General features: G+C 35.2%; 1 protein-coding gene across 5 annotated transcripts in view; it reads right to left on the minus strand.

Moving 5' to 3' along the window:
- The window catches only part of AFG2A (AFG2 AAA ATPase homolog A), a 325,935-nt gene that overhangs the window by 210,455 nt on the left and 103,266 nt on the right, over nucleotides 1-12,214 (minus strand). For all 5 annotated transcript variants that reach the window (XM_070474870.1, XM_070474873.1, XM_070474872.1 and 2 more), the window contains exons 12-13: nucleotides 9,921-9,974; nucleotides 8,096-8,175 (exon numbers count right to left, since the gene is read on the minus strand). In XM_070474870.1, the coding sequence (XP_070330971.1) occupies nucleotides 8,096-8,175; nucleotides 9,921-9,974 (134 nt within the window). The remainder of the gene's footprint in view (nucleotides 1-8,095; nucleotides 8,176-9,920; nucleotides 9,975-12,214) is intronic.

The raw sequence follows: 12,214 nt of genomic DNA on the forward strand, positions 1-12,214 counted from the left end.
AGACCCATAGCATTCTCAAAATTAAATAAAATGTATAAAAGATCTAGCGTAATAGTTAGCACAAAGAAAGGATCAATAGATAATTATAATAATAATTCTTATAACTATTATTACCACTGTACCTTGGTTACTGGCAATGTGTATAACCTTTTACAAGTTATTTTAACCAATTAAACTGAAAAAGGAATGTGTGGCACATAATACTGAAATAAAACATGAACATGATGTATGATTAAAGATCTTCAGAAGTTAAAACAGGTCAGCAGATACATATTGTCAGTTCCCTACTTAGCTTTACTTAAAACATGGTAGAAAGTATCAAACTTCCTTAAACTTTTCCATGAAAACCACCAACATAATGCTAAGGTAAAAAACTCAACTGCTTTTCGGCCTTTTGGCTAAGATTAAGTTTAAGATAAAAACTACTCCTCTTACTTAAGCCCTTCATAACGATGCCCAAAACAGTGAGCCTAATAAATAGACTACTAAGAAATACTTTGTTTATACAAGCTGTATTAGAAGGAAATTACTATACACTGGTAATGAGACTTCTTTACATTTTAGTCTTAACTATATACTAGCTGTTCAAATGCAGTGAGTTTGGCTCCTCAGAGTCCTCAAGGCACAATATATTTTGAATAGCAAAAATTTCCAGATAAGGAGATCTTTATACTGCTCAGATATTTTAAAATGACTTTTTTTAAAATGGCAAACCTTCTAAAATGGAAAAAAACCAATATACTGTAAGACTGCTCAGATGTAGAATTGCTTGGCTCAAGAAACTGCATGAAAAGAAAATCTCCACGTCCTTGGTTTCTTAGATCTATACCAAAAGAAGTTCTCGTCATCTGTTACTTCTATCCTCTTTTTCAGTCTTCTAAATGAACCTTTTTTTGTGTGTGGGGATGGGGGTGGGGGGATGTAGGGGGTAGGTGGATACTGATTCAGGATCTTGATTTATAATGCTCTAAATGTGATTACAGACACACAGGATTTGGAACCCAATGACTTGAATGCATGAAAAAAGACTCAGTTTGATTCCCCTACACTGAATGATCTTCTGGCAGAAGATAACATGGTGATCTCTCTACAAAATTAATTAGTATACCAAGGACGTCCATAGTCTTTCAAAATGTTTTCTCACTGTAGTTAAGTATCTATGTTGTTATCCTCTGTTAGATTTGAATACTGTTGCTATCAGCCACATTGAAAAGAACATTTACTGTTTCTGTACCCTTAGCACAACTGGCAAAGCTTTCTGAGTCCAGACTCACTTTTAGAGTTACTGTGTACAAAAACTATTGAATTTTTTAAGAAAAACACATCAGTCAGCACTTCGTTAATTCTTTTTGGAGCTCTCTGACAAGAGACTGACACTCTGACAAGTGAAGGTATTCCATAGCTTACAAATAATTTTTTATAATAAAGATGATGATGCTTCTAGGAAAATAATGCAAGTGACAAAACTCCAAAAGACTGTCTTGGTGTTTAATTTTAAAGTAAAATTAGTTAATAAATGACACTAACACATAGTGAAATCAGATTCTGCTAACAACCAGCTGATTGAACCTAATCTCTAGTTTCTGTAAGCCTACATTTCCTTATTCAAAAACTAAATGTCTGGGTGCTTCTCTGTTAGATACTGTGCTGGATACCTGAGGTAAGAGGATAAAGATGTTACTATTCCCTTGAGGGTGTCATAATTACTGGCCTATATGAATAAGGGAATTAAACTAGATAGAATACAAGTTCTTCTGGTTTCAAAAATCTGTTAGTCTCTGTTGGTAACATGGAACACCTAAGTTATTTAATTCATTCAATAAAAATATTAGCAGTTCAGGAAGGTATTGATACCTCTAATAGAATGCCTCTAAACAGAAAGGTATAATACTGGTCCAATTTGTTATTTGTAGAGAAACTGGGAGCTATAATTAATGCTGAAGATGAGGTGAAGGGAATTCTTTGGATTCTCATTTCCCATGCTGCCTTTGCCCTTTATTTCCACAGATCATTGAGAACTAGCTGGAGAATAGCATAGTGAAAATGTTTTATGGACTGAGAAATATTCTTGGCTGACTTTCAAAGCTGCAGTAGGAAACAAAATCCATAAAACTGACATCCTAGGAAATCAAAACCAACTTCAAGTTTAAGAATAAATGTGTAATCACTAACATAATGAAATGATTTTAAAACTTTATTATCTGCTAGAGATAAAGGCAACACAACAATGTAAAAAAATGTTCAGCTACAGAAAGTACTAAAATTAGACTTTTCCAATAGATTAATTTTCTTTTCCCTTCAGAAGTCAAGCCCCTTTCCCAAATTACCCCCCTTCAAAAGTCACAGTGCCACGCACTGAAGAGACTTTGTAACATCTTAAAACAGGTCAGGAGACTATAGCCACAGTCTAAATCTGGCCAGCCAACTGTTTTTCATTTGATTACATATTCTCTGTAGCTCCTTTTGCATGGTAGCAAAAGAGATGAATAGCTCCAATAGAGACTGTATGGCCAAAAAAAGCAAAAAGCATTTACAAACTAGCCTGTTTCAGAAAACATTGCTAACCCTCATCTTTAAGAAATCTCACCACTATGATGCTAATATTACACTGATTTTATTTTTCAATAGTAAAAATTTCACAAAAATGATATGTATTTCCTTTCAACTCCTTTAGTAAAATAAAATCCCCTATCGTCCCTTCATATGATCTTTAAATTATAGACCAACAGTTGATATATCCAATTTACATTTCAAAATTTTCTTCTAGTATAATTTTCAAATGTCATAAAGAATCCCAAATGGCAGGCATCTGAATTTGTTTCTTAAAACCTACCTCCTATGGGAGGTAGGTCAATACTAGGTGTGAAAAACACCCAAGGAAGGCTAGCCAGATATATACTGCTCTGAACACAAGCATTACTTATGACAATTTTCTTGGTGCACGCAAAATGCAAGCAAATTTTCATTTTAAAACCAAGATAGCTACAAGAGACTTAACATGTCCTAGAACAACAAGAAATAAGTCTCAATTCCTAGTAAAATGCTGCATTAGGCCATCTCTCGAGGGAAAGTCTTACCTTTAATCCATTCTGTAGTACTCAGCCCCAATGCTTAGACAAAATGCAAAACACAAAATATTCATAGAAATCTGCTATACTTCATAAAACTCTTATAATAAAAAATCAGTTACACATGTTCCATTTCTTCTTTTACTCTGCTTCTTTCAGCAGTTCTGTTTAATATTAAAAGTTCAACAATGTAAAAACTATGAGGCAATGAAGTATAAATTAGAAAAAATTGCATACCAGGAAATAGGCAATGAATTTAGCAACTTGAAACAGAGATATACAAAGTAATAATAGTTAAAAGTATTTAATAAGTTGTTATTGCTAGAGTTTCTTACATAAAAAATATTCATTAAATATTTAGATACATGATAAGTTTTACCCTGATATGAACATACTTTTTTTATCCCAAATCCTGATAGTCTAAAGGCAGTAGTATTATCATCCAACGAGCACTAAATTAGAGGACATGAGCTCTAGCCTTGTCTAGGCCACAAAGGAGTTATGCGCCTCTTCTCTTAAATTCTAGGGGCTTCTATTCCTTCTAAAAAAAGACTGTACTAGATGATTTCTAAGAACTTTCTCAGCTACAAAATTTTATGATTTTATGAAATTTTACATACCACCATGTGCATGCAGGCGTGCTCAGCCATGTCAGACTCTTTGTGAACCCATGGACTACATACAGCCTGCCAGGCTCCTCTGTCCATGGAATTTTCCAGACAAGAATACTGGAGTGGGTTGCCATTCCCTCCTCTAGGGATCTTCCCAACCCAGGGATCAAATTCATGTCTTCTGTGTCTCCTGAATTGGTAGGTGGATTCTTTACCACTGAGCCACCTGGGAAGCCCAAATACTGCTATAAAATCACATTTAAAAATGTATAACCCACTTTGAAAAGTGTCATTTACAGAATGATGCCTACAAAAATTTCTTCTATAGTGTTCAGTGTCTGAATTCACTGAAGCTACCTGAAATCTGGAAATACTGCAAAAGAGGCTGCCCCATTTCCTGACCATTACTCTAACACTCAGAGCTCTTTTCAAAATGTTACTAAGCCTGGAATTTTCATTTTCAATGAAAGCTGGCTCAGAACTTATTTTTCCCCCTAACCACTTCAAATGGAAATCAATTCAGGACTTTAAGTGCAGAAACAGCTATACAAGAAAACAGTTATTAATATCACAGATTGTCTAATACTTCACAGAATATATCAGTCAGCTTTTAACAGAGCACTTAATCTTTTCATTTTTCCATATATTTAACCATCTCTTTAATACTCTAGTCATAAAACAATATATCAAGTATTTTTATATGGCAGCCTTAGTTTTATAAAACACAACAGATCATCTTCTTTTTCTCCCAAATAATAATGTCTTTCCTCTATTTCTAAAATACAAACTTTTTTCATATTTAAAACTTTTGAAATCAGGATATTCCTTGGAGCTGTTGATTTCTCAGTACCATTTCACAGTTTAGGGCTGCATTTTTCTTCAGTAATGGCATGTAAAATAATGGTATGTCTTACAACTAATAGCAAATTAGATTGCTGAAATGCCGTAGTGCCTGTCACCTGTAGAATAACTCTAATTTCCCAAATGCTTCAATATCCTCCACTACATTTCTATCTCTACTACTGTATTTCTATTTATATGGAAATGACCATTATTACAAGAATATCAATGCAGAAATTATGAGAAACAAGTTTTTTAAGCAATTACTAAATGCCAGGCAGTACATAAAGCACTTTACATGTATTTAATTCCAACAACCTAGAATTTATTACTACTATCTCCATTTTACAAATGAAACTAAAGCTTAAAGAGGTTAAGGTAATTGCTCTAGGTCCTGTTCTCTGTTTTATCCCCCAGGCAAAGCCTATTGCAGAAAGAACGCTCAATAAACATTTACTTAACAAGTGAATGAATGAAAGTTGCAAAGGAGTCTTATACTCACAAGCTCACAAAGAGAACGTACAATAAATAGAATCATGAAAGGTTAGTTAATTAACTACTTGGACATGCAATCCTGAGATCTGTGGTGTGATAGTCAAATAAAAAAGTGGCTCAGAGTATCTGCTCTGGAGTCAAAATATGTAAATTCAAACTTCAGCTCTGCTACTTGTGATAAATGATGTTGAATAAAGCAGTTATGGATCTACACGCCTAAGTTTTCTCACCTGTAAATTGGAGATGAAAACAGGACCTACTCCTCCTGGGAGTCGTGGCGATGATTAAAGGCTGATATAAACAAAAGGCCGTAACGTTGTGAGTGAGACCCAAGTGGAGTGATGCTGTTTGTAAGTTAAGTAAGATGGGCCTCTGCAGTCAATGACTCTAACCTTCAGAAATATGTTTCTAGTTCCAAGTTTCTAGTTCTGCTTGAAGTCTGGAGTGACCAGGCAATTAATGCCAGCTGCTGAGGATGATTCAGAATCCAGTGACTAGCTGGAACATCTGAGAAAGAGAAAGCTTTTCTAGGAATCTCTGGATTAGTCTAGTGGCCATTCCCTCAATCAGAGGAGTCTGGGCCAAGAGAATATAGTATACGGGGAAACATCCTATGTGTCTTCACCTCTGGGGACAGAACTGTTACCTAAGACAAAACTGACTGATGATTTACTACCCAGAGTGCTCGCCCTTCCCGACTATAATCCTGAAAAAGGTGAAATTTTAAGCTAGCTGGCAGGCAGGGCAGAGTACTGGAGCCAACTATACAATAACCTGCTTTGTATTAATGCAGGGACCCTTTTGTGATTTTTTTTTAATCTGTAAAGCACTTAAAACAGTTTCTAGAATATGGTAAGCAGTAAATAAATGTTACCCAATATTATTATTCAGTTCAGTTCAGTTGCTCAGTCGTGTCCGACTCTTTGAGACCTCATGAATCACAGCACGCCAGGCCTCCCTGTCCATCACAAACTCCCGGAGTCCACCCAAACTCATGTCCATCGAGTCAGTGATGCCATCCAGCCATCTCATCCTCTGTCATCCCCTTCTCCTCCTGCCCCCAATCCGTCCCAGCATCAGGGTCTTTTCCAATGAGTCAACTCTTCACATGAGGTGGCCAAAGTATTGGAATTTCAGCTTCAGCATCAGTCCTTCCAATGAACACCCAGGATTGATCTCCTTTAGGATGGACTGGCTGGATCTCCTTGCAGTCCAAGGGACTCTCAAGAGTCTTCTCCAGCACCACAGTTCAAAAGCATCAATTTTTCGGTGCTCAGCTTTCTTCACAGTCCAACTCATTAGCTCAGGATAATTCAAATCCTTCCCTACCTCAGTGCCTGTTCTCCCTACCATATTATCCATCTTCCAAACAGCCATGCTACTTCAACAGCATTTTCAATTTTCCCAAATATTACAGAGATTATTAAAGCACCTTACAAAGGGAATCTTACAACACTTCCTCCAACTCACAAAACGAAATCAGACAAAAAAATCTTATCCAGAACACCCATAATTTAAATGGGCATACAGAAAATGAGAAGTAAATAACAGGCTGACTTATTTTTCAAGTCCCACAGACACTTAAATGGGGCAGAGAAAAGGAGACAATCATGGTTCTAAGTAGACACTTCTGTAAGCATGAAAGAAGACACTTTTATAAGCAGAAATCTCTCTTTCTGAAAGCACATATATTTCTAAAGCTAAGCAAATGGTATGTCTATACTCTATTTACAATGTGCAGGTTGCAACCCTCAGTTTCATGGCTAATTTGAGTAAACTCAAATAGTCAAAATAATTGAATTAACACCCTGGATAGTATGGAGTAGCATATATTATAATTCATGGCTCAATTTTTTAAACATCTTATGTATAGAAATATAAATCATGATAAGAAGAAAGTTTTCTTAGGCACTATCTTTTTTGGATTAGTCATATGAGTTTGATCTAAATGTTATTATAGAAAATTTTAAAAAATGAAAGCAATGCATAAAATTATAGAGAAAAGTAATAGTTTATATAATTAAAATTTTCTCCTGTTTTCCTATGTTTTCTATTTCTTTAATAAAGTCTAAACCTGATTTAGTATTTGGGGAATTTTATACTTTGCTATCTATCAACAGATCTGTTTTCCAATATCTAGAAACTGTGTCCAATTCAAACGGCTAACGAACAAAAACATATGTGTCGAGATTTTGTTTGTTTTAGTTTTCAGGTAATAGCACTCTTAACTAGACAGAACAATAACTTTCTAGGCAATGTTGGCTCATTATACAATTACAGGGAAAAGACAACTGAAAACAGAATATCATTCTATGAGATTCTTATGGCTATAAAAACCAAACTAATTAAGACTTAATATAGCTAAAGTACAACTGAAATTCTCTATTTGGACTATTAACATTACATTTCGTAGTCAGCCTTATCTTTGTTTTCAAAGCACGAACTAACTTGACCAAAATTTTTCTGTGCAAAGGAAACTACACAGAATTTATCTGAATGAGTCACTAAGGAAGGACTCACAATACGATGAAGACGATTAGAGAAAATGATATCTAGAAGCTGTAAATTACTATCTCTAATTCATATGCCGATTCCTACTGAGCCAAAATGCCTACAAAACCAGGTTATTCCTACCAAGTATCTTGTCTGGTTTCTCACACTAGTATATTTCAAAGGCATTTTATGAGAACTCTGCTATATATTCTACCTACCATCTGGTTCATATTTAACAATGTTTCCCATCCTGTTCCTTTTTAGGTTCCAAAAACAGATGTCTCTGATGGCACATAAATGTGGCAGATCACCCTAATTCAGCAAACTTCTCTGGCTTCTTATTCTTCCCTTGCATCAAAGTGAACTTAAGCTATCTGTGACCTTTTGTTCCATTTACCTCAGAAGTAATAAAGTAGTAATATGAAATAATTTTAAGTATGTAAGAAAAAACCATGTGAGTTGAAAGTTTTCTTTTAAGCCAAATGTATTAATAATATTAATAAACAAAATCTGTATAAAAAGTGCTAGTTCCTCTACACTGTAGTTGGTAATATACAGTTACGAGTGGCAGTCTTAATTATTTCTTACCTGCCCCTTTCAACTGCTAAGGCATCAAGTTCATCAAAGAAAATAATGGAAGGAGCCACGGCTCTTGCCTTCCGGAAGATCTGGTGGAAAGAGTGCCACATTAGCTAAAGATCAGCAAACTTCAGAAAACTCCATCGCTAGTTTTAGTTAGGTTAGAAACAAATCAATTATGTACCAGTCAACTAGCTCAATAACTTTGTATACAACCTGTAACAGATGTATTCACACTTCATAACGGATGTAAAATACCCTTCTATCATGATGCTTACTTGCAAACAGACAAGACATCAATACATATTCTTAGAGGTGTGCAGGATTTGGCTTAAGTAATTTGGCTTAAGTAATCAGAAAATCTCACTTAAAACCCCACCTCTGCCACTTAGTAGCTGTGTGATTTCCAGTGGATAACTTTACTTCTCTAAACTTCAAGTTCCATATCTCTAAAATGGAGATTATGATAAATGCCGGCCACAAGAGTTTAAGAACTGAATTTAAAAAGATGGCAACACATTTAGGATAATGCCTGGAACATGGTAACAGCTCAGTAAATGATGGTTATTATTATCTATCATAAAAACAAGTTTAAAAGAAAAATAATAATGTGTAAAATCAGCCAAAATTTAGCATATAAAATACCCAAAAACCTAAAAGTCACATGCCTTGCTCATTTCTCTGAACACGATATGGAAAAACATAGTTAAAACTTGGAAGAGAATAGATTGCATAGGCCAGAAGTCAATCAGGCTATCAAAATCAAAGACTGACTGGACAGCCATGAGGCAATATGAAGAAATGGGCTAGAAAAAGTCAGCACAGGCAGAAAGAAATTCAAATTTGTGTTACCTGGCACAAATTTGTGTGACCAGGCCCCCATTTTCTGGTCACAATTATGATGACCATAAAAATACAGAACAATTACCAAAACATTAGTACTAAAAAGCACCACCTTTTTCATATTTTAATGAAGAAGGGTGCTATCATTATCGGTTAATATTTTATATGATCACCATCATCTATATTTCAAGGAGAAAAAAAAAAAACAAAAAGTAACTTAAAACTCTATAACTTAAAACTTTTTCTCACATGCAAAACAAAGTATTCCAAGCTCTAATACTCTTGGTTGGTATCCACATATTTCATAAATGGAGATAATCCATTCCACTGCTATTTATGTATTTTTGCCCTTGAACAGCATCTGGGAAGATACATGATGCCCATGTGAGGCAGGCCAGCCTTTGTTTAGGACACCAAAACTTATGGTCAAACTACTATAGTTTATCCCACTTCAGTGCCTTGGTTTTGCATGAAATTTCCCAATTGTGCAGCTTCAGCAATATGAAGTAATCAGTAGACCAATCACTAACTTTAAAATTTAAGAGAGAGAAGGGGGATGCATTTTCTAAATCACTAGTCAAAGGTAAAGTAAATAAAATAAGGAGAGTACATTGAAATTTTCATATACTAATAAGCTTATCTGATTTAAAGGACTACCTGGTTTAAAGGATTTAAATCTCATTTTAACATCATGTGTTAGCTGTTAAGTATAAACATATCCTTCTTTTTTTAATGGGATGCTGATAGTTGTTAAAAAATATATGTGCTAAAACTAGAGGCTAGAAATATTATGATGTTTAAAAACAGAGACTATGTATTGTAGATAACTAAAATTAATTTAAAAATAATATTTGCCTGAATAAAAAAATATACCACTAGAATTTAGATTTGGAAACTGTAAACCTGTAACCCTAGAAAAAAAAAACCTGGAAACTAGAGGACAGAACTGTGGTTATCCTATGCAGAGTTCCACTTTAAGGCATAATCTTACCTCTCTAACTGCTCTTTCAGATTCACCAACATACTTGTTCATTAATTCAGGCCCCTGCATGAAAAGAAAACAACTGTTCAGCATCTTTATAAATCTAGTCACATGATTATGTCTAATAAAAGAGAAAATATAAGCATAAAAGAAAAAGAGGAAAAAAACAAAAATCTGCTTTTCATTAAATTAGTTCTTTTTGCATGCTTATTTTTACTGGGTGTTATTTATGCTTCAAAAATCAAAGCCATTCTGTATTCTAAAAATTGCACATCAGTATACAGTGTCTGTGACTAAACATGATAGTTAAACATCTTATTCATCATCCACCTACACATCCACCCATATTTTTACAATGTATCAAACATGGTGCTAGGCACTGAAGACAGAACAGTCTAGTACTATCAGCAGGGCTCTCCAACAAGAAGCAAGATCTCAGGGCTATTCTTTTTATGATTCTATGATAATTCTCGAAAAAAGGAATGGGAATCATGTAATCAGTGACATCTGAGTGTTTCCAATATAAATGCTGCTCTCCAGCTCCTAGGTCTCATTTGACTTGGCCATGAAGACACTGACTCTACGGGTCTGCAGGGCCAAATGAGCCCTTCTCAGCCACTCTTCCAGTCAAAGCAGATAATTTCTATAGACAAAATCTAAGGACCACCAACACTGCTAACCGTCGCTCCAAGTATCACACTGGGACAATGACAATGACCCCTGTTACCCTCCAAAGTGTCTATTCACTCAGCCTCCGTCTGTATCTCCCTTCAGATATCTGCTACTAGGCACTTTATCCAGATGAGGATAAATCTCCTTTCTCTTCTGTGTTCAGCTGTTTCAGAAGGGATAAGAAGAATGAAAGGTGTGGGCTTCCAGTAATAAAATTCTACCAACTTTTACTAACTGGCCATCAACAGAAGAATCCTCATAAAAGTGCCTGGACTCCCAGTGATTATACTGCTTATCTCTGATTCAGAGATGCACTTTTTTTCAACATTCAACATTTCTGAACAGTAAGACTTTTCTTTCTTAAGTACCTAAAATATTATATTAATATATAGTATGAAATGGTAGGCTTTCTTTTTTAATCACACATCTATCTACTTTCTCATGCTGTAGAATCATCATATCACAAGAAGCCATGGTATTAAATAATCATAATAATAATACTGTCCTGAGAATCACAACTATTCCCTTCAGATTTGGTATAAAGTTTGTCCAACAAATGCCAGATGTCTTTCTCAGCTATGCAAACTTTATCTCATTGTTCTTTCCAGCATTTGGCTTCTACTGATATCTATCCTGACACAACTCCAGATACAGCATGTGTGATTTTCTCTCTACACATGCTTGTGCACTTGCATACACATGCACGTGCACACACACATCTTATTTTGAACAAGATTCATGTTCTAGCCCATGCAAATTATAGGTCTTGATAATTTAGGTTAGGTAACTAGACACTGACTTGAGTATTTCCTAAACAATTTAACACAACTCACATAAAAATCAGACTGACTGAAGCACATGGAGATTCCCTAGCAGAATGTCAACTAATGCTACAAATTGGTAATACTTAGCTTCAGTTAAGACACCATATTACAAAGAAAATTACTTGTATGGCATGGCAAGTATTAGGACTGAAGCATGATTAGCTGCCACTCAAACACAGAAAAGGAGCCACTTAAGAGTCAAGAATGCTCCCAGAAAAAGCAATATTTCAAGTGAGTCTATAGTTGACTTATCACCCTCAAAAATATGAAATACATCAAGTGTGCTAAGTCACTTCAGTCATGTCCTACTCTGTGAGACCCCCATGGACTGCAGCCTGCCAGACTCCTCTGTTCACAGTATTCTCTAGGCAAGAATAGTGGACCTGGTTGCCATCAAGACCCAGAAATAAATCCAAAAGGTTTGTGGTGAGCTATATTAGATGCTATTATATGCACTTTAACTGCAGAAGAACTCTTACCGTGTTAACTCAGGAGTTCATTGACTTTTCAGTTATACACACGACTTGAGTTTGAACTGATTTAAGAGTTCAGAACAGGTGGAGATTAGGGGGCAGAAAGAATGCAGCAAAAGTTAAGGCTACTTAAAGTGGGAGGCAGAGCCATGTCAAAAACAAGTGTAAATTTTATCTTGCAAGCAATGGGAAGAGTCTTAGGGGAGTTAACTGATAATAGCGGTATCATGGAAAGATGATTCTAGCCAAAATATAAAGGATGGCTTGAAGAAACATATGAAACCATAAATAGAGACAGCAGTTATGAAATTCCTAAAACATTAGCAAGAAATGA

This window comes from Odocoileus virginianus, chromosome 12 (assembly GCF_023699985.2).
Source record: "Odocoileus virginianus isolate 20LAN1187 ecotype Illinois chromosome 12, Ovbor_1.2, whole genome shotgun sequence".
In the NCBI taxonomy this organism is placed as follows: Eukaryota; Metazoa; Chordata; class Mammalia; order Artiodactyla; family Cervidae; genus Odocoileus; species Odocoileus virginianus.